The sequence below is a fragment of the Mustela lutreola genome, chromosome X, assembly GCF_030435805.1.
Source record: "Mustela lutreola isolate mMusLut2 chromosome X, mMusLut2.pri, whole genome shotgun sequence".
Lineage (NCBI taxonomy): Eukaryota > Metazoa > Chordata > Mammalia > Carnivora > Mustelidae > Mustela > Mustela lutreola.
The window spans coordinates 113,578,367-113,606,080 of record NC_081308.1 but is presented as its reverse complement, the minus strand read 5'-3'; the positions used below and the strand labels follow the sequence as shown (position 1 = coordinate 113,606,080).

Sequence of the window (27,714 nt, the reverse complement as noted above, 5' to 3'; positions counted from 1 at the left end):
AGAGGTAGCCTAGGGTAGTGGTTAAGAACATGGGATTGCAGGGCACCTGGGTGGCTCATTTGGTTGAGCGTCTGCCTTTGGCTCAGGTCATGATCTCAGGGTCCTGGAATGGAGTGTAGTCTTCAGTTGGGCTCACTTCTTCCTGTTCAGTGGGGAGTCTGCTTCTCCCTTTCCCTCTTGCCCTCCCCCCCCCACCACATACTCTCTCTCTCAAATAAATAAATATATTAATATTTTTTTAAAAAAAGAACATGGGATTGCAGTACACAAATATACATGAATATTGAATCATTGTGTTGTACCCCTGAAACTAATATAATGTTGTATGTCAATTATACTTCATTAAAAAGAAAGCATGAAAGAGCTAAGAGGTTCACTTATTTTGCATAAAACTTTTTAGAAATCCTTTCTATATAAAACCGATTTATAGATATGTTAAAACCAAGACAAATAAGAACATGGGACTGTAAATACAGACTGGCTGGATGTGAATCCTAGCTCTGCCACTTGTTGGCTCTGTTGGCCTTGGGCAATTTGCTCAGCTGACTGTGTTTCAGTTTCTCCATCTGTAAAATGGGGCTGATAATGATAGCCATCCCATAGTGTTGTTATGGGGAGAAAATGAGTCAAGGTTTACGAAGTACTTAGTGCCTGGTACTATCATAGTGATTTCTATACACATGTTTTGAAAACTGGCACTGGTTATACTGACAGATAGTAACTATCACTACCAAGTTCCAAATGATCATCATGTTGAGCCAATTTTACCTTTCAGATGTTTCTGGGGCCTTTATTCCCCACTCCTTCACTGGCTCCACTGTCCTAGTTTAGGCACAGCAAACTGCTTGCAGCTCTCCAAGCCTTGCTGCTCTTTCCTATTGCAATCCTCTGGTTCTCATGGCACCTCCTCCCTTAGCTATCTTTTATGGGTTTTCCACCGCTGTTTATCCTTAGACTACAAACTCCTTAAGAGGAGAAACTAACGAATAAAAAGAAGAAATCAAAGAGCAGAAACTACCATTCTTTCTAAACCATCAGCTGGTAGGACAATGCATGGCACAAAGGAAATACTCAACAAATGTTTGTGGAATTAATGGAAGCTTGCTGTGGCCCAGGCACTCTAGAGTGGTTTACAGGGGGACTGTTTTTCAATAGGACCCCAAACTCTGTGTACTCTGTGTATTATCCCCATTTTACAAATAAAAACTGAGTCTTGGAAAGTTTAAATAACCTGCTCCCCCCCAAAAAACATCTATCTATATTCATATGGCTATGCTAATCCTTGGGGGATAATCTGCAGTTTCTAATGGTATGTAGGAACAATGGATGCCAGAAAGACACAACTGATCTCACGTGATGCACAAACAGATGATATTCAATTCATCTGTTAAAAAGAGCTGTTGCTTTATTTTTATGTGGTTTGCTCTTAAATTGCAATATTTTTTTTCCTTTAGATAATTTGTAATCTTCTATCATTAAGTTGGCTCTTTCTTCCGATGATCAGTTGATCTGCCAGTTTATTGGATGCTGCACTTTAATCCCATCATATGATATATGTCAGGAGCTTTGGTTAGTATCTTATCGATACATTTCTCACTTCAAAAAGTCTTTCGTGACCAACTACATTTGGAAGGTTGTCTATGTCATTGAAAGCATGTTACTCTAGGACATGTGGGGAATGCTTTACAGATTAGTAACAGTACTGGTGGCAGCAGCTCCCATTTATTGAGCACCTACCAGGTACCGGGCATACTGTTAGAAGTTTGATTTGCATGATTCCAACAAAGCCCCATGCAACCTCTTCTGCTGTTTTCTTTTACAGATGGGGAAACTGGGACTCAGGCAAGTTTAACTCACTTTCTTCAGGTCACTCGGGCTATTGCATAGTGGAACCTGGACTGACATCTAGATTAGTATGTCTCTAAAGCCTGGGCTTTTATCCCAAGCTGGATTCTGGAGGCTGTCCAAGTCTCTTAACCCTCTCTGAGATTCAGTTTCCTCATCTGTAAAACTGAGGGAAGTAACACATTTCCTAGGGCTGCTAGGAAGATTAGAACTAATAGCTGCCCAGGGCCCAGAGGCATTTAAACCATGGTGGCCATGTTTATGCGTAAGTGGGCCATTAAATGGGCAGAGGAAGACCTGAGATCCTTTTAAAGGCATTGGAGATCTGCAGAGGAGGGATCTACAGCTTTGGCAGTCTGAAGAGCTGGCCCTCTCCCCTCCAGAATACAGTGACCCAGTGAAACTCACAGCGACCGGAGAGGGGGCAGGGGCCTGAATTTGGCTCCAGCAACCTCTGCAGGGAGTCAGGAGAGGCAGAGAGCTGGGAAGGGCATAGAAATCCGGGTCGTCAGAGGACTGCAGGTGTCAGGCAGAGTTGGGGTAGGTGGGCTTGCGGAGCCTGGCGGAGGGCGGGGACGAGGTTGGAGCGGACCAGAAAGCTGGCGGGGGAGAGAGAGAGGCGGGGCGCGGAGCCCTAGAGGCTGTCCTTAGACAGCTCTTCTCAGGCCCGGCAGTTTGCCGCATCTGGGGGAGCTCACTGGAGAATCTCCAACGCCGGAGCGGGCCTGCAACTACCGTAAGTACCTACAAATGAGCGCATTGCCCAGTGGCTGAAGATGAAATACTATCCTTCAGATCCTAAACAAAACCCCGAAATAGTCTCCCTGCTGTAACTAATTGCAGCAAATCAAACTGCTCCCCAGTCTATCCCTCCCTTTCTCCGTCCCTCCACGGATCCAGCATTGCCTCGCTAAGAATCTCTGGGCACCGTAAATACCTTCCCTTTTCCTTCTCAGTCTTCCCTCCAAACCCCCAGCGAAGCATGTACCCGGCACCCTGCCGAGCCCAACCCCTTTGATTCTTGGAGCCCTCAGAGCTATGCAGGGGGCGAGCCATTAGACATTTCGGGTCTGCCGCCCTCAAAAGCACTGCGGCGCTGCCTAGGGGTGGGGAAAGTGCTTGGGGTGGAGTGGAAGGGGAGGGTAAAAGGACTAGACTATGGAAGTTGGCGGTCGGGGTCGGGTTGTGAAAGGCCAAAAATGGGCGTCTCCAATTAACCTGAAGCTTGCTGTGGTTTCCCACAGTCCCTGGGCACAAGATTCATCTTCTGGGCTGGATGTAAATGGTACGGTTTCCTTAGCGACTGGAGAGTGGTTAGCCATGCTGAGAAGCCCCCTTCCCTCCTTCCACTCAAGTCCCCAGGAGAGGCAAAACCCTGGCTTAGGGGTCTAAGTGGCAAGCCTGGAATCTCAGCTGGCATTTCTGGGCAGAGTCCCAGGTTGAACCTTTCCCTTGGCAGTAGAACATGGCTTCACCAGTAAATCCTTGGGGGAACAAAGCAACAGGATAGAACTCAAACCCAGGCCTGGGCTAGGTCCATCCAAGGCAAGTGGGGGACGAGGAGATGAGGTGAAAGAGCATCTTTAGGGTCCTACACCAGGTTAATACCCCCTTGGGTAAGAAGAAAAATAGCCACCTTGTAATGAACTGTTTACCATGTGTCCTGTACATATATTATCTCTGATCCAACACAAAAACAATCCTAGGTAAGTATTACTCCCCAACTTTACAGATAAGAACATTTCAGCGAGGCTAATTTGAGCATCCAGAAATGCAAAAGGTAACTGTTTCCTTGGATCTCTGAAGGTCCACCTGTTCCCCACAGCCCAGATGTTTGAAAATGAATCTTCTTGGTTTTTTGCTCCACCATCCCACCCAGCGTTAGCCTTGGAGCAAACTCGAGGCTACAGTGCTGCTATCCGTTCTGGGAAGGGAGATCAGCCCTTTTCTGTTCTGGGGGCTGCCTTTACACCCACTCTACTGAGATAGGGTGAAACAGCCAAGATCTCAGACTCTGATATAGAGTTGGTGGAGGAGAGTTAGCTTGAGTTTGTGTGGTAGGGATACACTTTCCCTTGACAAAAGGATACTTTGGGTGCAGTGGTGGAGAAGAGGCAAGAAAGCCAAAAGGGTCTATCTAGTGTACATATAGTTAATAGTGATTTTTTTTGGAAAATGAAAAGGCTTCCCTGAATTCAGATATCTTTACCATATTTCCTTAGGACCAATGAACAAAAATGCTTATAAATTATGGGCAGCAAATACATCATTTACACCTTACATTAATTAACTCAAGTAGCTTGTTGCTCCAACATCTACTTGAGATGGGGGTTTTGAGCTTTGGGGGGTAAGAGTTAAGAATGAGAGTAACATTGCATCTGAGGCAATCCACAGAAGGGGAAGCCTGGGTGATGTGAGATCAAAGGGATGAAGAAAGGTAAGAAAGGGGGTGTTTAAATACCAGTTTTAGAGAATAGACATTGGAGTTATTATATTAATGTCTGGTATTTAATCTTTTTTTTTAAAAGATTTTATTTATTTATTTGACAGAGAGAAATCACAAGTAGTTGGAGAGGCAGGCAGAGAGAGAGAGAGAGACACACGGAAGCAGGCTCCCTGCTGAGCAGAGAGCCCGATGCGGGACTCGATCCCAGGACCCTGAGATCATGACCTGAGCCGAAGGCAGCGGCTTAACCCACTGAGCCACCCAGGCGCCCCGGTATTTAATCTTTTAACTTTGGACAAATTAAATATACCCCCTCTAATCCTCAGTTTCCTTGTCAGCAAAATGGGGATGGCAGGAAAGCCTCCTTTGCTAGGTTGTTGGAGGACACAGACCATATATATATATATAAAATACAGGATCTGAAAAGATGACTCTCTACATCTCCCATCTCTCTCCGCCCAAGGGCTCCCCTCTGGCCTGGATTAGGTCACCCTCTGAGCCTCTGAGATTCCAGGGCTGTACAGACATTTCAACAGATCTGACATCTTAGATGCCAGCAAAGACCTTGGGTGCAAGGAGAAACAGGTGGAGAAAAGGGGCAAGGTAACCTTGTAGTACCTTTCATGCCTCTGAAGGAGTGGAAGGTAGGGTTGTCAAGTACTTTAGTGATCCAAACTAAACTTTGAGGGGCAGGACAAGTCTGCTGAGTAAAAACACCTCTGCATTTAGATTTCACCACCTGCTGAATGGCAAAGTCCTTCCAGACTTGAAGCGCACATTGAGCACCAGAGGCCCCATGACCCTGGACAGGCTGGGGAAACGTTCCGCCATGCTGTGGACATTCAGTGTCTTGCTCTTTTGCATTCGTGAGTACAAGGAAGCGGTGAGGGGCAGGTGACCCTGTCACAGGTACCCCTATGGTTGGGAACTTTGGGGAGGGAGAAAGAAGAGAGTATTGAGAATTGAGGGTTGGTGGGGTCAACATGGGGGCCCTTTTTAACCATTATCTCTCTTTTCAGGGCTGAGTCTGGGTATGACATCAATAGGTAAGTGAATCCTGCCACCTCAGGTACCTTCCTTCCTGGAAGTTCCAAGACATCAGCTGCCTCCATGGCCCTGGATATAACTACCTTGAGACCACAAAGATAATTCCCAGATTGAGCTGGTTGGGGACCAGAACCCCTCACTTGATGACTTGGTTTCCCACAGAAAGTAAAAAACTTTGATTCAGGTGGAATGGAAGCCAGACTTGCACTGCATTCTCCAACTCACTTGAATCCCTCAAACAAATATCCTAGGGGCCCTATCCCACCCCCCACATAAGCAGACCCTCTTATTCCCAAGGGAAGACAAAAAGAAGAATCTGGGTCAGGGCTAATTTTAAGGGACATTGCAAGGCACGTTATGGGAGGGAGAGGGTTGGACTGCTCATATCTTTGTGATCTTTGGGTATGACAGTGGTGCAATCTCAACCGGAGCTATGGATAGAGACCAACTACCCCCAGGCCCCTTGGGAGAACATCACACTTTGGTGCAAAAGCCCCTCTTGGATTTCAAGCAAGTTTCTGCTGCTGAAGGATAAGACACAGATGACTTGGATCCGCCCTTCCTCCAAGACCTTCCAAGTTTCATTCCCTATAGGTGCACTTACTAAATCCAATGCAGGTCTCTACAGGTGCTGCTACTGGAAGGAGACAGGCTGGTCAGAGCCCAGTAAAGGTTTAGAGTTGGAGGCACCAGGTAAGAAGACAGTAATAGATAATCAAGAATAAACTCCAGCTCCTGAAATTCAAATCTTCCCAGAGCAATATTTGTTTAATTCATTCATTCATTCATTCATTCATTCATTGACCTTAAATGCATGAATGCATACATGCAAGCATTCCACAGTTAGTAAGTGCCTACTCTCTATTGGCAATGCAGATGAGGATGCAGTCTCTGGAACAGATCTAGAGAGCAAGTTCTCAACATAGGGGAGACCCCAGATAGGGGGAAGGGTGGTATATAAGGATTATTCCGAGAACTCTCATTTAAGTAGCGCTCTCCTCTCCTGCCCACCGAGCAGTGCTGTCCTTGCTCTACCTGAATTCCAGTTCATTCTCTCCTTCCAGGCCAGCTGCCCAAGCCCATCTTCTGGATCCAGGCTGAGACCTCCCCTCTTCCTGGATGTAATGTTAACATACTCTGCCATGGCTGGCTGCAGGATTTGGTGTTCATGCTGTTCAAAGAGGGATATGCAGAGCCCGTGGATTACCAAATCCCAACTGGGAGAGTGGCCATATTCTCCATTGCCAACATGACACCTGAAAGTGAAGGGGTTTACATGTGCCGCACTCATATCCAGATGCTCCCCACTCTGTGGTCAGAGCCGAGCAACCCCCTGAAGCTGATTGTTGCAGGTGGGTGTGGCTATGGCTGCTGGGGTCTGATGATTGTTGTCCCCGGAATCATGGCTGGATGGACCAGGGTTTCCGATTTTCCTTTCTTTAGCCAGGTCCTAGGCCCTGCAAGGCCTGTAAGCTAGAGTCATTTGATATTTTCTTGAGATGCAAATTAGAATCACACATGCTACCAGGCAGATGTGTAGAAGCCAATCACCTAGGCTCACTCAGGCTAGTGAGGGAGCCCAGTCAAAAGTCCAGCAGCTTCAGCTCGTCATAGCTCTGTTGTTCTCTACTTGTGGAATATCATGCTTTCATTCATTCATTTGACTAATATTTATTGAGCACCTACTATGTGCCAGGCACTGCCACTGCAGTCTTATAAACTGGTTTTTACATTTTAAATGCATTTTATTGTATCTGTGATTATTATTTTTAAGCGCAGAAAATAGAACTGTGCTAGTGTCAGTGGTAAACAAAAATTATAAAAAGTGATAGCTCGTATTTTAGAAATGGCTTTATACAAATTACTTTAGTCTTGTGTATGTAGAATGAGTAAGACAGTATCAAGATCTAGACACAGCAGAAATCTCCCCAAAATGTTCAAATGCCAGAGACACACTCCCACCCTAGTTTGCCCACGCTGTGGCCTGGATCCTTTAGAAATTTGCTTTAGTTCCTCCATCAGTCTAAATAGGTGCCACAGGAGATAACCTGGACTTAGAAGCAGTAATCTTGGTTTCTAGTTCCATCTCTGATACCTCTTTCCTGTGTGATCTTAAGCAAGTCACTTCACCTCTCTGTGCTTCGGTTCCCCCCACCACTCTAAAATGGGATAACAGTATCTATACAACCTACTGTATGATGCCTCTCTGTGCCTCAGTTTCCTGATGTACAAAATTGATATAATAATAATGCCTACCTCACAGGGTTGTTGTGAGGATTTGCCTAAATATAATATATGTACAGTGCCTGGCATATACATTCTCAATAAATGGTAGATGTTAATTTTATTAGTATAGCTTTTTATTGAGGATTGAATAACAAAAACTGTTTGAACAGTGTGTATGGATGTTTGTTGTATGAATGTCCTTCCTGAGTAGATTCCACTAACATACACTTTTGTGGTTAACTATTCACTGATATCCCTCACTTTGCTGAGAGGGACTGTGTCTTCTTTACTTGTACATCCTTAGACCTACATGATGCCTGACACATCCTAAATGCTCAGCGAGCGTATGACAGGGCTGTTCTTTCCAATAACAGATTGGTGGGTCTACCTGGGATTGCAGTGGGTAAGAAGGAATCGTATGAGAATAACTTTCGCCCTCTATTTTGTAGTATGATCCCCTTGGGGGAACAATACATGGAAAAGAAGGTGTGACCCCACTGACAGAGATTTCTTTGGGTCAAAGACTTATTGGCCGATCCTTCATTGGCTTCTTCCAATCTCATGTTGGAAGTAGAGTCTTATGGGGGTTTAATGTGTTCAAAGGGCATTTTTATTTCTGCAGTGGTATTCATGCTCTACAAAGATGAAATCAAAGTCATTTTCAGAAGATCGATTTCTTGGGTGGTTGGAAGAAGTACATTTGGCATTTCAGGAACCTAAAGATACAGGCAATTACAAATGTAGATATTCCACTGAGACACAGCGTTATACATAGTTAGAACTTAGTGGAGCTGATAAAGTTTGGTGAGAGGAGAGGACTTGCCCTTGATTATCTCCTAGAAGAGGCTAAGTTTCAAGGAAGGGGGAGGGAGTAGGGGCTAAAGTTCAGCTGCCATTACTTGTCTTTAGAAAAAACTAGGAAAATAAAACTAAGAGATAATAGGGAAGAATCATCCTATCTCTAATTCAGGGTCTCTTCCCTTTCTAGGACTCTATCCCAAACCAACTCTGACAGCGTATCCTGGGCCCATTATGGCACCTGGAGAAAGCCTGAAGCTCAGATGTCAGGGGCCTATCTATGGAATGACCTTTGCTCTAATAAGGCTCGAAGACTTGGAGAAATCCTTTTACCGCAAAAGGCCAATAAAAAATGAGGCATACTTCTTCTTCCGGGCTTTGAAAATCCATGATGCTGGACATTATTTCTGTTTTTACTATGATGGGTCATACAGGGGTTCACTTCTCAGTGATATCCTGAAAATATGGGTGACTGGTAAGAGAGGGGAATGCCAGGAGACCTATGTTAGGGGCTAAAGATATACAACTTCTGGGCCACGTGGAGAACGTGATCATGCAGCCAGGGCTAACAGTGGGAATGGGAGCAGAATTTGTACAACTGGGCTTAGGATAGGATTTTCCAAGGGTGTACTGAAGGAAGAGAACCCTTAGTGGTGAAAGGGGAGTCAGACCACTAGCCCTTTATATTTTTGGTCTCATCCTAGACACTTTCCCCAAGACCTGGCTACTTGCTCAGCCCAGTCCTGTGGTCCAGATGGGTCAGAACGTGAGCCTGTGGTGTCGAGGGCCAGTGAATGGAGTGGGGCTTGCACTCTATAAGAAAGGAGAAGACAAACCACTTCAGCTCTTGGATACCACCAACACTGATGACAACGGGTCATTCTTCCTCCATAATGTGACCTATAGTGATGCTGGCGTCTATAGCTGCCACTATCTCCTCTCCTGGAAGACCTCCATCAGGATGACCTCACACAACACTGTGGAGCTCGTGGTTGTAGGCAAGTGCTAACAAATGTCATTTGTATTTATCATCATTACAGTGTTCTAAGAAGGATCTAGCAGACTTGTACTCCTTTGGAGTTATGAGCCAAGGAAAAATACACTAGGAGGTTGGTGCAGAATTTTTTCCAAAAACTTTGCCTATCTTCTCTCCCAGGATTGTTACTCAAGGCTGGCATCTTGGCATGGCTTAGGCTCATTGTGCCCCCTGGAAATGTTACTTTCCTTCTGGCCAGGGAGAACTTGTAGGTATGAGGTCTCCCTGATAGAAGGTAGAAACCCAAGAATCTTTAGAGTACTGAGGAGTGAGCCAAGAGGTTCTAAAGCATGGTCAAATTTTGAGACCACTGATTTAGTAGAAGTGGAAAGACAGGAAAGATCAAATAGGAAGGTGAGAAGCTTGTTGGGGGAAGTGGTACTGAGTTCAAGGTCACTTATTCTAACTCTGATTTCTGGATTGCTTGCAGATAAGTCCCCCAAACCCTCCCTGTCAGCCTGGCCCAGCACCATGTTCAAGCTAGGAAAGGTCATTACCCTTCAGTGCCAAGTACCTCATCCAGCACTTGAATTTTCTCTGGAATGGGAAGAAAGAGCAACATTCCAAAAATTCTCAGTGGATAGAGACTTCATCATCAGTAATGCTGAAGGAAAAGGCACAGGGACGTACATTTGCAGCTATCACATAGAGGCTCACCCCAACATCTGGCCAGATCTCAGTGAACCTCTGAAGCTGATGGGGCCAGCAGGTGAGAGGACAACTCTTCCTAGGGTTGCCCTTCCATGGCTTTGGTCATGATACCCCAGGGATCATGAAGCAGTGCCCAGACAGCTATGGAAAGGGGAGTCAGGGGCATGTAAATCAGGGCTCTTGGGTTTGGACACACTTCCCCTGGGGTGGTCTCATAATCACTCAAAGGCATTGAGCAGGACACTTTCAAAACTTCCATTCTTCATGAAAAATAAAGCCACACTGTCTCATCTTTCCTTCGCCTTCAGTAACCAGCTCCTCCTCCCTCCTCCTCACCCCAATCCCAAATGTGTTCACCTCCCCTTTTCCCTATCGAGACACCTGCTCCTGGTCTTTTCTGGCCACAGGCTTTCTCACATGGAATTATGTTCTGAATGAAGCTATCAGGTTGTCCCTAATCATACAGCTTGTTGCCTTGCTGTTGGTAGTGCTGTGGATAAGGTGGAAGTGTCGGAGACTCAGAATCAGGTAACTGTCTTGTCCTAGCCCCCCGTTCTTCAGTCTAGCTGAGTCCAGGCTCCCCAGAGACTCAGAATGAGTCATACCCCAGTTGAGATAAGCCACAGGGTCGTACTCTTTGTATCCCCCACCTTCTGGGCTTAAGAAACAAGACTTTCTCATCCCAGCTGTTCCTCTTTCACCTCACAGAGAAGTCAGCACCCAAGCCAGAAGATAGAGAAGCATTATTTTTAGAGGGAAAGGCAATCAGAACTTCATTCACTGATTCCCTGTCCCTCTACCCTCACCCAGGAGAGTGTCCCAGTCTCCCTCCCGAATCACCCTGTCTCCCAAATGAACTTAGTCTGAACTTCCTCTCTTGTAAAAAGCCAAACTGTCTCCCTGGGTATTATCTAACTTCCATCCCAACTTTTCACCCTTACCCCTAGCTTTCAAGGGCTAGAGAGCATCATGGTCCATCCTAATCTCCACAGAAACCAGTCTCTCTGCCACTCAGGCCTCCCACCATCTGTGCAGAGCATCCTGAGAATATAATCCTAACGTGGATGGGCATCTGATGAGGCAGTAGATTGGTCCAGGGAATCAAACTACTTTCTCTGAACTACAAAATGGTGAACCAAACAGGTCATCCTGCCATTTCCTTTGATCCTTTGGTGTCCTCTGGGCCATCCTCCGCCCTCCTTGACCCCCATGGCCTGTGCTCAGGCGATTCTGCCTGACAAAAGGAAGGGAAATGACAGCTACTAGGTTGGGTGGGGACCTCAGTCCCTGAAGGCCTTACTTACTACCCCCCAAACTTCTGCACCTGGCTGTAGCCCCCTCACCATGATCATGGACCTTTTTGTGTCTGGAACTATTCAATATGCAATGGATGGTGATTGTCCCGGTGTGTGTTTGTGTTTCCCACCAGGATTTGAGGGACAGAAGGCTTGGGTAATTAGAAGGGAGTCCCCTAAATCTTCTGCAAAACCCACCACCCTTTGCATTTTCAAAAAGTCTCAGTGGGGGGCCAGGCTTAGTTGTCCTCAGACTCGATCCTGAATTCTGCACCTTGGGGTAACCTCCAAGCCAGAGGTCAGAAAACAAATGTACCTTCAAGTGCCCCACCTCAGCTCAGGATCATTGCATCAAAGAATGAGCTTAGGAAACAGATTTCAGAGAAAGCAGCTCGAAAAGCATGTTTTCCTGACTGGGAAGGAGGGTCAGTGTTTTCTAAGTACAAATTGCCAAATGGATTTTGGCTTAATATCATCTAATTCTACAGGACCCATAATCCAAAGCTGCTGCACATTGCTAGTCATAATCTGGGTGGGGGTAGAGAGATCCCACTCTCTGACAAGCTTAGCTCAGCACTGACAATCTTCGGGTAATTCACTGCGGCTGCCTAGGCAACCCTTCCATAACAAAGGCAGGTGAGGCAGGTCGGTCTGAGGACCAATACTGCCGTAATAAAAACTGCTTCCAAACTTAAATTTGATGACGGAGAAACACCCAAGATTTTTTCCTCCACCCCCACACCCACCACCCAGAGCTGCCGATCACTCTGAGCTCCAGAGGTTCTGAGAGCTGGAGTTACAAAAGCATTTTCACATCTGACAACTCAATTCCAGCAACAGCCTAATCAGGGGCCATGGGGAGCTGACATCTGATATAGGCTGAGGAGGGGGAAGGGGGCGGGGGGCACGTGGGTCATGAAAGAGCAAGAGGTTTGTAGGTGGTGAGGCCCTCAAAAGGAAAAGTCATCGATGTCAGAAAAGATTAGATCCCATTATCCTGCCCAAATCCAATCCCTATTGGGTGGTGAGTAAGCCAATGACATAAATTGCCGCCCCCTTCTCTCCGCCCTCCCCCTAACCCCAGCAGCTCCTCTCATCTCTTTTCTGGTCTCACTAGAGGAGCCTGGTTGCTGGGAACAGCTCAAGGGGTCACCATGCTCTTCATAGTCACAGCCCTTCTCTGCTATGGTGAGTACAAGGGGGTGGGGAAGGGGCCTGGGCAGAAGGCCGGGTGAAGTCCCGTGGGGGAGGGGGCAGAGCCCTGGCAGCAGTTTCTTTTGCAGGACTTTGCAATGGGGTATTGACAGAAGAGACTGGTGAGTTTTTCCTGCTCCAGACTGGGACATTCCTTCCTGGAGATCCGAAATAACTACAGAGTGTCAGTGTCAGTGGCCAGGGAGTGACTGGTTGGGAGGGACGGACAGCCAGGAAGGGGCACTTGCTAAAGCTGCTGGCAAAATTCAGCCTCCAACTCTGCTTTTCTGCCTGCAAAATTTCCCCCAAGCTTCTGCACTTTTCTGAGGCTCAGCGGAGACATAAGCTTCCCCTTTCCCCAGCACCTATAGAAGGAAGGAAAGAGTTTGGGTTTGTGTTGAAAGGGGAGGTGGGCACTGTGATCTATCTGGCTAGGGGGTTCAAGGGCAAAGAAGGGGGGAGGGGAGGGAGGAGGGATGATGGCTTCATTAACTCTGCTGTTTCTAGAAATAATCATGCCAACCCCTAAGCCTGAGCTTTGGGCAGAGACCAACTTCCCTTTTGCCCCATGGAAGAACTTAACCCTCTGGTGCAGAAGCCCTTCTGGCTCAACTAAGGAGTTTGTGTTGCTGAAGGACGGGACCGGGTGGATTGCAACTCGCCCGGCCTCAGAACAGGTCCGGGCTGCCTTCCCCCTTGGCGCCCTGACCCAGAGCCACACTGGGAGTTACCACTGTCATTCGTGGGAGGAGATGGCTGTGTCGGAGCCCAGTGAGGCACTTGAGCTGGTGGGGACAGGTAAGAAAGGGCAGAGGTTCCTCTCGGGGTGCCCCTCAGTGCCCTGTGACTTCAAAAGTGTTCCTAAGGGTGGGGGAATGCACAGCAACCTGGAGCCCACCGGACTTGTGCTGCAAGTAGGAGAGAAGCGGCCCTGAAGTGGGGGCGGGGGGTGGGGAAGAGAGTGAAAGGGGGACTAATAGGATGAGCCAAAGGCCAGGCCAGGATGGATTTCTTTTTTCCTGACCAAGTGACTCCAAGTGTCTCCTCTAGGCACCTCCAAACTTCTGCCTCCTTTTCCACCCCATTTTGTTTTCCAGACATCCTCCCCAAACCTGTCATGTCTGCTTCCCCCCCAGTCCGGGGCCAGAAACTGCAAATCCGGTGCAAAGGATGGCTGGCAGGCATGGAGTTTGTTCTGTATAAGGAGGGAGTGCAGGAACCTGTCCAGCAACTTGGTGCCGTTGGGAGAGAAGCCTTCTTTACAATCCAAAGAATGGAGGATAAAGACCAAGGCAATTATAGCTGCCGTACCCACACTGAAAAGCGCCCCTTCAAGTGGTCTGAGCCCAGTGAGCCCCTAGAGCTTGTCATAAAAGGTAGAGCTGAAAAGGGTGCGTGAGGGGGTGGGGGGAAAGCAAAGCTCTGGGTCAGATACTCCTCTCCCCACAGCAAACTTTGCTGCTGGTCCTAGGAGCCTGTGTCCAATCTTAGAGCCAGGCAGGCGTGGCGCTGGGAGTGCCAGGGCCTCTGGCTGCACGATATTAATAGCCATAATCGTTATTAATAGCTGGGGTTTGTGGAGGGTGATTTAATTTTTCTAATTATTTTCATATCAATTATCTCATTTAGATATAGGCCAAATATTCCAGGGAGGCAAAGCAAGTATCATTTCCCTTTCTTGCCCAAATGGGCAAACTGAGCCTCAGGGGACCAGCAGAACCCTCATGACAGTTCACTGTTTTAACCAGCCTCTATTGCCTGCCCTGATGACAGGGAGGATTCGGCTGGAGGAGGTGAGGGGTGTGGGGGCAGGAGTCCCTGGGAAAAGTCCATCTACAAAGTGGATTTGCCTTGATTTTTAAATGCACCTACTTCTGAATGTAATGTAGAAAACAAAGCAGCTTCCAGGAACCAATATTTGCTATATTAGCTATCTTTTTTATTAATTCAGTTTCGTGTCATGTTTTTGTTTTTTGCCTTCTAGAAATGTACCCCAAGCCCTTCTTCAAGACATGGGCCAGCCCTGTGGTCACTCCTGGTGCCCGAGTGACTTTCAATTGCTCCACTCCCCAGCAGCACATGAGCTTTATTCTTTACAAAGATGGAAGTGAAATAGCATCCAGTGACAAGTCTTGGGCAAGTCCAGGGGCCAGTGAAGCTCACTTTCTGATCATTTCTGTGGGCACTGGTGACGGAGGGAATTACAGCTGCCGCTATTATGACTTCGCTATCTGGTCTGAGCCCAGTGACCCTGTGGAGCTCGTGGTGACAGGTCAGGAGTGGGGAAACGCAGATGGAGACAGGATTGACCCTGGGACAGTGGGTGGAAGGGCTGTCAGTGGGAGAGGAAAGGTGCTCCTTCTAAAAGTCAGCAGGTTAGAGCACAGGACTCTGTGAGCACAGGGTCATGAGTTTAAGCCACACATTGGGTATGGAGCCTACTCAAACAAACAAACAAACAAATAAATAAAAATAAAATCCACCAAGAAAATGCTTAGGAAAATGCCTGGCACATGGGAAAGAGTCCACGAAAGGCAGCAGATTCTATTATTACTAATACAGAGGGAAGGGACAAAGGAAGGGGAGAGACAAGTAATTCACTTCTAGGGAAAGAAGTGAGGCATATGGGGGTGTCCAATCCCCAATGCCAAGCTCACATGCCCTATATCTGAAATCTTTTGGTGGCTTGGCCTTAAGCTTTAGGCTCAATGTTCACTTTTTCTTTAACTGGGTTGTCCGAGATTGGCGGGCTGGATGGCCCTCAGAGAAAGGGCAAAGACCTTGAAATGACAGCTGCATATTATGCAGCCATTACAAATGATAGTTTTCAAAGGCTGATTAACGTCATAGGAAAATGTTTACTACATAAAGTTAAGTGAAAAATATTCAACTACACAACCGTGCATACATTGGGATCCTAATTATGTAAATAGTTACAGCTACAATGACATGGTCACATAGAGAAAAAAATGAAAAAGAGATATAGAGACATGTATAAAGAATGGCTATCTATGAGTGGTAAAATTGTATTTCTTTAGTTTTTTTTTCTGTATTTTTAAAGTTGCAAAATATACACATATTGGTTGTTACAATAATGCTAAAAAAGTAATCTGCAGAAAGTGGAGGGCAGGCTTCTCTCATGTTGTGATCTCTTGAATTTCAGAATTCTACCCCAAACCCACTCTTCTGGCACAGCCAGGTCCTGTGGTGCTTCCTGGGAAGAATGTGACCCTGCGCTGCCAAGGGGCTTTCCAAGGCATGAGGTTTGCCCTCTTGCAGGAGGGAACCCGTGTTCCCTTACAGTTCCAGAGCACTTCTGGGAACTCAGCTGACTTTCTGCTCCATGCTGTTGGAACAGAGGACTCTGGGAACTACAGTTGTGTCTACTACGAGACAACCATGTCAAATAGGGGATCATATCTCAGCAAGCCTATTATGATCTGGGTGACTGGTAAGAATAGACAAGATGTATTTGAGAAATAAAACTGATAAACATACGGGAAGGGAAAAATAAAAAAAAGAGAGGGAAGCAAACCATAAGAGACTCTAAAGGACAGAGAACAAATTGAGGGTTGATGGAGGGAGGTGGATTGAGGGTGGGCTAAATGGGTGATGGGTTTTAAGGAGGACACCTCTTATGATGAACACTGGGTGTTACATGTAAGTGATGAATTGTAAATTCTCCTGAAGCCAGTATTATACTATATTTAACTAACTAGAATTTAAGTAAAAATTTAAGAAAGAAAAAATAATATGGGCGCCTGGGTGGCTCAGTGGGTTAATCCGCTGCCTTCAGCTCAGGTCATGATCTCAGGGTCCTGGGATCGAGTCCCACATCGGGCTCTCTGCTCAGCAGGGGGCCTGCTTCCCTTCCTCTCTCTGTGATCTCTTCCCTTCCTCTCTCCTACTGTGATCTCTCTCTGTCAAATTAATAAATAAAATCTTTAAAAAAAAAAGAAAGAAAAAAATAATAAACTAACTAATGATATGGGGAAAAAAAGAACAGACAAGTTATGAGACGGGGACAGAGACACCTGGAGTAGGGGTTAGGAAGTGTAGAAGGCTAGGCCAGACCATGGAGGGGGGAACTATTGTATCCAGAAGGAGAAAGATGAAGGGTTAATGCAGCGAGTGGTAAGTAACTTTACTCACTACATCTTTGGTCTTTTTTTAGACACATTTCCCAAGCCATTGTTGTTTGCTGAACCCAGTTCTGTGGTTCCTGTGGGGCAGAATGTTACTCTCTGGTGCCAGGGGCCAGTCCATGGAGTAGGGTACATTCTACAAAAAGAAAGAGAAACCCCTTCAGTACAGCTCTGGGGATCCACCAGTAATGATGGGGCATTTCCCATCACCAATATATCTGGTGCTAACACAGGGCGTTACAGCTGCTGCTACCACCCTGACTGGACCAGCTCTATCAAGATACAGCCTAGCAACACTTTGGAACTCATAGTCACAGGTAAGGCGAAGGTGCTCTAGAGCAGGCATGAGAGCATAGAGAAGAGAATGGATTGCAAGAGGGCTCACGGAAATAGTTTTCAAAGAGGTCAAGGAGAGGCAAGCAATAGTGTCTCCTATTTATTGAACAGACTCTGGGAGTGGCACACTGGAAAGTGGCCTCTTCTCTCTGACCAGAAGTTAATTTCTTCTAGGTTTGCTCCCTAAACCCAGCCTCTTAGCCCAGCCCGGACCCATTGTGGCCCCTGGAGAAAATATGACTTTTCGATGCCAAGGGGAACTGCCAGATTCAACATTTGTCCTGCTGAAGGAGGGCATTCAAGATCCTTTGGAGCAACGGAGCCCAAATGGGTACAGGGCTGACTTCTGGATGCCAGCTGTGAGAGGTGACGATTCTGGGGTCTATAGCTGTGTTTATTATTTGGACTCTGCTCCCTTTGCGGCCTCTAATCGCAGTGACTTCCTGGAGATCTGGGTGACTGGTAAGGTCCTGGAGACCTCAGTAATAATCTAGATTTTGTAATTTTGAAGTAATTATCCCTAAGAAGGTTCAAAACCACTTTTTAACTCTGGTTGATTGTCCTGATTGGTTTCAGATAAACCCCCTAAGCCTTTGCTGTCAGCCTGGCCCAGCACCATCTTCAAATTGGGGAAGGACATCACCCTTCAGTGTCGAGGACCCCTGCCCGGTGTTGAATTTGTCCTAGAACATGATGGAGAAGAAGCACCTCAGCAGTTCTCAGAGGATGGGGACTTCGTCATCAGCAACACAGAAGGAAAAGGCATTGGCAACTACAGCTGCAGCTACCGCCTCCAGGCCTACCCTGATATCTGGTCAGAGCCTAGCGATGCCCTGGAGCTGGTGGGGGCTGCAGGTGAGAGGATAGTCCTTCCATGGCCCTGGCATGACCCTCCTGGGATCCCAGTGATAGTCTGGATGGTGACCATCAAAGATGGAAGAGGGAGGATTTGGAGTCTGATACTTCAAGTGTGGTCATCTTTCTTCTAAGGATGGTGAGGCGGTAGATCTCAGATCCACCCAGAGATACAAGCAGGCCTCTACTTTCAAGGCCTCTTCCACCCCCAAAAGGAGGGCAGTGTCTGCCTCAGCATAAGCATGTGCTCTAATCAACCCCTCTGCATTCTCAACGTGGCTCCAAGGGAAGCCTGGAGAAGGCCAGATGAGGGGGCAACAAGAGATCAGGGGAACGTATATGTGCTAATCTCCATGGCCTTGGTTTCTGCCCTTTTGTCATCACAGGCCCTGCTGCTCAGGAGTGCACTGTGGGGAACATTGTCCGAAGTAGTCTGATTGTGGTGGTAGTTGTAGCTTTGGGGGTGGTGCTAGCCATAGAGTGGAAGAAGTGGCCTCGACTCCGAACCAGGTAAATGCCTCATGTCAGCCTCCTTCTATAAACCCAGGGCTGGTGGAAAAACAATGATCTGAATGCTCCTCAAATATCTGAGCCCCATAACACAACCTGTTTTCAGATTGATGATTTTGGATCCTCCCTTAGTTATGTCTTTTTCTCCACACAGGGACTCAGAGACAGATGGAAGAGACCAGACCATAGCCCTGGAAGAGTGTAATCAAGAAGGAGAACCAGGCACCAGCACCAGCTCTCCCTCATCCGGCTCTCAGGGAACCTCAGTGGAACTGCCAGTCCCAATATAATAGTCTCCTCCTTTACAAGAGCTTTCCTCTCCTCTCTTTTATCCTCAGAGACCTGCAAATCCAACTGGTTATACTGGGAGTCAACCCCATCTACTGCTCTTTGGCCACTAATCATCTGAGCTGGGTCAAGGGGATTCTGGGAGTTGAGAGCTCTACCAGGATGAGATGTTTCCTGAAGAGAGATTCCCCACCCCTATAACTCCTCACTGTACTGATTTACTGGTGCATGAAATTCTGTTAAAAATGTGTTCTGAATTAAAAAGTATTCACTATTTAACTGCAAAAACTATAAGTGGTTTTTCCATGGGTGTGTTGTTCACTTATAGCTTGGAGATGTTATATTGGAGCTGACCTCCATGGCAGAATAAGAGAGCATGGGCTGCTAGCACAAAGGAAGGAGTTTAAGGATGGGTGGGGGAGGAGGGGAGGCTCCAAAAGAGTACTTCCCAATTTGGTTTGAGACACGGTTCAGTGAGGAGAATGTCCTTTTGTCCTTCAATCTCACAGATGGATGGATGGATGGATGGATGGATGGACAGCAATATTCCCTCCAAGTTTAGCCCAAGGAGGGCAAACATTGAAAGTGTATCATTGAACACTACACCAAAAACTAATGATGTACTATATGTTGGCTAATTGAATTTAAATAAAATAAAATAAATAAAGTAAAATAAAAAGAAAGAATATCCTTTTCACTGTGTTAATTCTAGGTCCATAATATGCCTGCTTTCAAACATTAGGATTAGCCCCTCTGCAGAACTTTGAAATTGATGAAGTGTGCTTTGTGGCCCTTACCTAACAATCATGGAGTGTACGTTAATTCACTCTTAAGTGTCAATGATTAATAAAAGCTGAATATTTTGCCATTCCCTGAAGAGACTTTTATTTTTCTGAAAGAATGGGCCTCTGGTAGTGGGATCTCAGAGAGTGAGTAAGCAAGTGAGTTGGTTGAAGTGGTTTGTTTGGAGCAGGAAGGGTGGGGGGTACATGCTCCCAGGACTCCAGATGGATACCAGCTTGCATTCTGAACCCCTGATCTTCTTCCCTGGATCAACATATCATTTGCTCTATGGGTGGGAGTTCAGTACACATCAGGGGGATTGGATTAGGGAAGGGGGCTTACCTAGTTCCTCAAACCTGTTCTTGACCTACAGGTCCTAGAGGAGGTCATGATTCCTCAAACCTAACCCTTAAAGTTCCTTACCTCCTAACACTGTTTAATTCTAAGATAAAATAAAATAAAATAAAATTTTACATTAAGGAGCTTATTTACCCAGCAACTTAATGGGGAAAAAATGCATCTCATTTCCCTTAATCCTTACAGAATGAAACACTGAATACTATAGACTAATTTGTATTAAGCTCTTTGGAATGTAAAAGTACAAAGTTTCACTCTGATTTCCATCTGATGAGATTCTGTTAGTGGCTTATACTAATTTCTTATGGTGTTTCTAAAAATTGCATTTCAAAAGTGTTTTTACACTTGAATTTAGCAAAATGTAATTGTTGCTTTCTGCTGAGCACTACTCTCTGCCTTCAAACTGTTAATCCCTAACCCTTGATCAAGCTGTACATTTTGAACACTAACGAGAGGCTTGTTCTTGGTCCTTGGTTTTAGGATAGAAGTCCTTTGCTCAGGTCTGATTTTGTTTTCCAGTCATCAGGTGTTCCAAAGTGTATTATCAAGGCTAATGGCAGGTTTGTACAAGTTAACAAGTCATTACCATAGCTGTTAACCAAAGGAAAGAGAAAGGGGAAGAAAAGAGCAGAGGGCCAAGGTCTAAAATCTAGAGAAGCCTCTGAGTTAGAAGAGCAGGAAGAAGATGAGGCAAAAATGACAGAAAAAAGACTCTTGTGAAATCCAGACATTGAATCTGGGGTCTTTTATGTCAAAAAGATTTAAATACTGGTGCTCATGAAATCAGATAAAATTTTGATAAACCTTTCAATGAGAAACAAATGGTGAGAAATATTGTGACACTGGACTGTTAGTTGGTTTTCTAAAAACGCTCACATATACCATTCTTTCACTTAGAGAACCAAGTTCTACATGTTTTAGAAAGGAAAAAACAGTTGTCAATTAACTGTGAAATACTTAAAGACAAAGAGCGACTTTGGGAGCTAACTTTCCTACTTGCTGTCAGAGCTACCTCAATGAATTAAATATCTATTTATAATGCAGAAGTCGTCACAAACTATCTCAATGAATTAAATATCTATTTATAATGCAACCTTAGCTTGTTGCTGACAATGCTCCACATGGCACTTTTTTTCAACCTGGTTGCCATGGGAATCAGTCCCTTTACCCCTGGCTGGCCTCTAATCATCAGCCTAGCATCGAATAATTTCTGGGAAATGGAATCTCTGTTAGGGTGGAATGAACCTTTAGGAACAGAATTTGTCTCAGGGATGCCAGGAACAGAGGCCAAAGATCCTCTCCCCATGTTTAAACAGCAAATATAAATTACCCCTGATCCGTGAGCTCACATAACTTTGGCCGAAGCATCTCACAGCTACAAAGATTGTCAAGGTGGTGTGGTCCAACCCCCAACCCAGTGCACAGTCTCCTTCACAGCAGAGCTAATAGTCTCTTTCTGTACACCTCCAGGGATGAGGAACCCACCACTTCATGACACAAGCTGAGAATTTCAAATTGTTTGATTGATTCCACATCTGTCTGTGTACATTCCCTTTGTATTCACTGTCTCTAGTTCTGCCTCAAGTCACAACCCAGATGGAGTCTACTTCTTACACACAAAAGTCTTTCAATGCCCACAGTTATGGGTTGTCCTCCCTGAGTTCAGAATATCTCAGTAGTGGTGCTTCCAGGGTTTGGCCAACATTCTTTTGCAAATGTATCTCTATGTCGTTAACTCCGTTACCCAGGCTTCAGAGGGGGTAGAGTTCATGTCCACACAATTCCTGCCAGGTTCAATGACAGCAACTCTTTTACATATTTTATATATCCATTACTGTATAGAAGAATATGCTATAGAATATTTAACAGTGATTAAATGATGTGATGAAAAATAAAGCAGAGAAAGGAGATACATAAGTGTGTGTCTGGTGGGGAAACTGCTGCAATTTAAAAAGGGTAGCTGAGGGGCACCTGCGTGGCTCAGCACAATCCCAGGGTGTTGGCATTGAGTCCAGGCTGGCCTCCTTGCTCAGTGAGAAGTCTGTTTCTCCCTCCGCCTGCTGCTCCCCCTGCATGTGCTCTGTCTTCTATCTCTCTGACAAATAAATCAAATAAAAAAATAAAAGGGTAGCTGAGAGTACCTCACCAAGAAGGTAAATTTGACCTACGGTTTGAAGGGCATGCAGAGAAAGGCATGCAAATATCTAAGTAAAGCGTGTTCGTGTCAGGGAGAGCAGCAAATGCAACAGCCCTGAGATAGGAGAATGCCTGGCTAGTTGGAGGAACTGTGACTAGACTCTAGTAGCTGGAGCTGATTAAGTAAGAGGGAGAGAAGGAGATGAAGTCAGAGAGGTTGTGGGAACCAGGCCAAGCAAGACCTTGATAGGTCTTTGTAAGGATTTTGACTTACACCATGAGTAAAATAGGAAGTCACCACAGTGACATGATTAGACTCACATTTCCAAAGGACTATTTGGTCTTCTGCATGGAGAGTAGACTGAGGGGTGAGGATGGAAGCAGAGAGATCTGCTAGGAGGCAATTGCAATAATCAGGCAAAAGAGGGGGAGATAGGTCAGTACAGTAGCAGAGTGGTGAGGAGAAACGGTTGGATTATTGCTGTAATCTGAGCCAAGAGCCAACAGAATATAGTAACAGATTGGGTGTGGGGTGTGTTCTGTAAACATTTTCATTAGAAGGAAGAATTGTTTCAAATGTTGTCTTAGTGTTTCCCTCCCTGCGTTATTTTAATCTCATCCTCAAGAAAGAGTTTTCCAATCCCTCCCAAGTTAGGTCACCACTTCTAGACAGTTCGTCAATGAGTTTGTCATTGTCTCTCTAGAAACACTGTGAGCAAAATGCAATCCTGTACATCTGAAGTGACCTGACTGGCACAGAGCACACAGGACAGTGAAACATCATTTTCCAGGATCTCAACTCACCATTTCTATTAATGCCATCTAAAATTACATTAGTCCTTGGATGGCCAGGTCACTCTGTTGGCTCATAGGAAATCTGTGGTCAACTAAAACCCACAGCTCTCTTTCACACAAGCTCTTCCCAGTTCAATCCTTTCTTGTTTTTTACTTGCAACTGAGTTTTTATCTCAGATATGAGACTTGACATTTATTCCTGTTACATTTCATCAAACAGGCCCTAGCTTACAGACATCATATATTACCACTTAGTGAGCCTTCTTCAATATTTCACACATATAGTCACTACCTACCTTGTTTACCTCTAAAAGCAATTCTGTGTGGCCCCGTGCTATTATCATCCCCATTTTACACATGAGGAAACAGAGGCTTGAACAGGTTATGTAACATGCCCAAGGCCACCGAGCACCTAACCAAGGAAAGAGTTGGAACTAGAATCCAATTTTGCCTGATTCCAAAGCCAGATTCTCCCATGCTAAATTTTGGGTAGCACAGTATCTAGAACATAGTAGGTGCATCATAAATGTTTATTAAATTGCCCCCTTCACATCTTACTTTTTATTCATGTTATTGAGCTGATACTCATATTCACTTGGTATTTGTTGTGCTCTGTTTTAGAGCTTTATATTTATTAGGCATCTTAATCTTTACAATAAATTTATGAGATAGGTACTATCTTTATTCACATTTTCTACAAAGAAGGCAACAGAGATAGAGATGAAGCAACCTGTCTAGGTGACACAGCCAACAAGTATTGGGGACAGGCAGTCTGGCTCCAGAGTTTGTGTTTATAACCACTAAGCTATGCTGCCTCATGGTATTCTGAGGTCTTGAACTTGCACTCTCAAGGGAAGGAAGTGCCTTAGTCTAGCTCACCGTCCACTGCCCAGTACTAAACCCACAGCCTTCCTGCTGAAATCCATTTGGGCCTCCCTCTTTTCTGTTTCCCTTTTTTATTGACGAAACCTGGTCTCCAGGCTTAGTAAGAAGGAAGACTTGCTCATGTCCCCAAATTTAGTCTTGGTCTCTCCACTTCCTTCCCAGGACTCCATGACATTGCTCTCACACAGACCAATTTTTTCAAGCCCCTTCTTTAAGAAGGGTCCCGACTCAGTTAAATGACCCCTATTCTGAATAAATATCTGAAAAAAAAAAAGCCCACTTGTTTGGTGGTGGCATGTCAAGTAGAGGCCTGGAGAAGAAGGATGTTCCCTCAGTCCCTTTGTCACTCCATAGACCCCTAGATCACACACCATTATATCAGACTATGGTAAATTAAGTCTATAGGATCATATCTAGAGTCATGTTATAAACGTTGCATGATAAATGAGTATGGAGAAATTGAAGCCATTCACACAACTTATTGGCGCATTGAAGATGAATTTTAGTGAGGAAATTCAGAAGGCCATCTTTGGCAGCACATATTAAAGGCCCAAGGATGCTAGCAAAATATATCTGAGGGGCCAGAATTAATTATGAGCTAGAGATAAATTCTGTAAAGGGTGGCATGTCATAAGAAACTTTTCAAAATTAGCCAAAGTTCCTTTATTTTGCAGGATCATTACCCAAGCAGTTATTCCATTTTAACCCAGCAGTCAATCCTGGGGAGTCTATCAATTGCTATCACAAAGTTAGAACTGATCATATTCATGTGGACACAGTGAAGGAATCCTAGACTTAAGAATATTTGAATTGGCAAGGTCATCAGAAATGATGCAATGCAAGGACTTTCTACAACATACCAAACAAATGGCTGATCTGCTTGAACCTTTCTGGAAGAGGGGTACAGGCAGTGTGGGAGTGGTGGAGGGTATAGGGTAAAGGACTCTTACTACCTATAAAGAGTGTTTGTTCCTTCAATTATCAGGTAACTGGAATGGTGAGGAAATTCTTTGAATGTTCTGAAAACTGCCTTCTTTCAGCTTTTGTACCCATTGTCCCACAGAAAATGTTTAACACAAAATATATCCTTAAGCTTTTGCTTTTCCAAGTAAAACATTTCTTCAAATGCTGCAACTAGAGTAAAATAATGCCTTAGAGATGCTTTAACCAACTTTAAATATAAAGAAATCACCTCCATTGTGATGGACATTATACTTCCATTAATATAACCCTGAAATCTCAATAGTATATATAGCAACAACATAACACTATGATGAAACTTCATGCTAACCAAAACTCTCGTGCTTTTTATTTTTTTTTTTAAGATTTTATTTTCAGTTAATCTCTACACCCAAAGTGGGGCTTGATCTCACAACACCTGGATCAAGAGCCACATGTTTTATGGGCTGAACCAGCCAGGCACCCCTCCCATGTCTTTTAGAGAAGTATTTCTAAGCCTTGCTTTCACTCTGAGTTTATGTAGTTAATTTTAGAGCTGAAACATACAATTTCACATTTGTCCCAACTACATTAGAGTAAGAAGGACTTTTTTTGTTGTTGTTTTGTTTGTTTTGTTTTGGTTTTGGATGTTTGGCTTCCAGCTATTTGTCCCCTTGGCAAATTACTGAATCTGTGAGCCTCAGTTTTCATATCTGTAAAATGTAGATAATCACTATTCTAATTTTGCAGGGCTATAGCGAGGATAAAATGAACAACATATGTGAAAGTGCTCTGTAGTTAGGAAAGTATCATGCCACTATAAGGCCTAATGTTGATGACAACAAGGATTCTTATTTTCTATAGTACAGTGTACTCAGATATCCCCCCAAACTTGGCCTTAATCCCAAATTTGGTCAATGTCTTATCTTCATCCTCATTAAAATTGAAAGTACATGTCTTTCTGGGTTTGCAGTAATTTATTAAATGCCTACATTTTGTATATGATCATTTAAGGAGTTAAACATTCAACTGTCTGTACTATCAGCCTACCCCATTTTTCTACTCTGTCTGAAAGAACATCAGAGAAGTGTTTGTCAAGATTCTTGCTGAAGCCCAGGTAAATGCTTTTTGCAGCTTCCTCTTGTAAGCCCATCCAAAAGGAAATGAGCTTAGTCTGGCATGACTTGCTCTTAATGAACCCACGCTGGTTCTTCATGATTACTAAGTCCCTTTCTAAAGGGCTCAGAAATCATCTTCTTAATAATCCATTCTAGAAGTTTGCTAGTGATCAACGTCAAACTCACCAGGCTAGCATTTGTAGATTTTCCTTGTCTTGGGGGGGGGGGAATTGTTTTATTTAGTCTTTTGGCAACTCTTTCCTTATCAATGAGTCTTTGGAGACTACCGAGACATCCAAGTTTATAAGACAGACCAAAAAGAAACAATGCTAGCTCCTAAGCTGTCTTTCACTTTTCCTCATTTTATTGAAGTGGTAGAATTCATTTTGGTTAGACTGATGTAGACACCCTCTGTAATTGAGGTTATAGAGTTTATATGCTTTATTTTAGAAAACCCAGAATGTCAATGGTAGATTGGTTAGCAATGAAAAGTGTCCTTTCCAGGGGATGCTTTACAAGAGCTCACACTTCTAGAGCAGTGCTTAAACTTTAATGGGCACGTGAATCACCAGTGGATCCTGTTAAAGTGAAGATTTTGATTCAGTAGATCTGGGGCAGAGATTAAATTTAGGCACAATTCCCAGGTGGTATCCATGCTGTGGTTACACAGGCGATACTTTGCATAGCAAGGCTCTAGATTAATCACTCTAGACCTTGGTTACACACTAGAATCACCTTAAGAGCTTTTAAAAACCTCCATGGCCAAACTGTTCCCCCATTAGGTAAAGCAAAATCTCTGGGGTTGGGACCTAGGAATAGGTATTCCTGAAGCTCCTTGAGTTACCCCAGTGTACAGCCAAAGGTGAGAGCACTCCCTAAAACTAGTTATCTTTAATCTTTTAGCCAGTAGTCTTTAGGAGGACTCAAACTTTATGCCTTGACTCATGCAACTGTTGCACCTACTTATTATAAGCCCATGCATAAAGATATTCTTTTTCAGTAAATATTGTTAACCAAGAGTATTGGAAGTATTGTAAGAGACTATATTTCAGTGTTGGTAAATTTAGGGTTACTTTTGCTTTCCTACTGCTACCTACTACCATAATTGAGGGGTTAGTAGGATGACATGTGTGGGAAGAAGGTTAGGTTAGAAATAGTTTTGTATCATGGAACACTACACCAAAAACTGATGAACTGTATGGTGACTAACATAACACAATAATAATAATAATAATAATAATAATAATAAAAGAAATAGATTTGTAGCAATAAAAACTCCTGTTTCCTCAGTGGGTTGTATTATATAATAATACCACTTGTACAACAATTTAGAAACTACTATAGAGATGGCCAGGTTGTGGTTTGACTTAGACAAAGACAGAAAACTCCACTTATAGTAAACATCTCTCTTTTGATCAGAGTGAATATACATGTAAAATAGAATATGCTTTATTATTAAATGAATTCTGTGTTTATTGATAGCGGGTTCATGACAGCAGAGACAGGCTAGCCCAGGCAACAGAAAGAATTTGAGACATATTATATGAAACCGTAAGATTCAAAGACAAGTCATTGAAAGGTATAGTCTTCCATGAAGATTCCTCAACATAAAGGTTAAGGATCAACACTATAAAAGAATAGAAAAGTAACAGAGAGCAGTCATTGGAGTTTTACAGATCTGAACATTTCTTAGTTGAGCAATGCTGATGTAAATCCTCTTCTTGGCAGCCAAGCACAGGGAGAAAGCCTATCGGTCTGCGGGTGGGGTGTGTGAAGGGTAATGGCTTGGCTGGCACTCCAGCTAGGGGCATACCAGAGGGAGAACAGCCAAATGAGGCCAGGCTCAAAGAGGAACAAAGAGCAGACCGGATGGTGGCAGGTCTCAAAAAAGTTCTAGGCAAGAATCCTCCCTCAGCAGCAATTCTTGCTGGCGCCAGACCTGACAATCCTTTGGGACAATGTGGAAAAGGGCCACTCTGAGGCCTGCTAATAGGATCACCATTATTCCACGACTGACCATTTTACAACA

General features: G+C 44.6%; 1 protein-coding gene across 1 annotated transcript; it reads left to right on the top strand.

Annotated features, from left to right (window-relative positions):
* The first annotated feature begins 2,478 nt into the window (after positions 1-2,478).
* IGSF1 (immunoglobulin superfamily member 1) lies at positions 2,479-19,509 on the top strand. The gene is made up of 20 exons (XM_059158245.1): positions 2,479-2,581; positions 5,021-5,157; positions 5,311-5,337; positions 5,750-6,031; positions 6,403-6,690; positions 8,553-8,837; positions 9,067-9,360; positions 9,829-10,107; positions 10,457-10,577; positions 12,462-12,532; positions 12,628-12,660; positions 13,046-13,336; positions 13,636-13,914; positions 14,523-14,810; positions 15,702-15,989; positions 16,713-17,000; positions 17,194-17,481; positions 17,596-17,874; positions 18,261-18,384; positions 18,539-19,509. Exons 2-20 carry the CDS (start codon positions 5,088-5,090, stop codon positions 18,672-18,674), a joined length of 4,011 nt encoding a protein of 1,336 aa, XP_059014228.1. The 5' UTR covers positions 2,479-2,581; positions 5,021-5,087; the 3' UTR covers positions 18,675-19,509.
* The last annotated feature ends 8,205 nt before the right edge of the window (positions 19,510-27,714 follow it).

Excerpts from the sequence above, each read along its gene's own strand:
- IGSF1 (XM_059158245.1), top strand. The coding sequence starts at position 5,088 with ATGACCCTGGACAGGCTGGGGAAACGTTCCGCCATGCTGTGGACATTC. Across the intron at positions 5,338-5,749 it reads TCTGGGTATGACATCAATAG|TGGTGCAATCTCAACCGGAG; the intron begins GTAAGTGAATCC and ends TGGGTATGACAG. Across the intron at positions 12,533-12,627 it reads CACAGCCCTTCTCTGCTATG|GACTTTGCAATGGGGTATTG; the intron begins GTGAGTACAAGG and ends TTTCTTTTGCAG.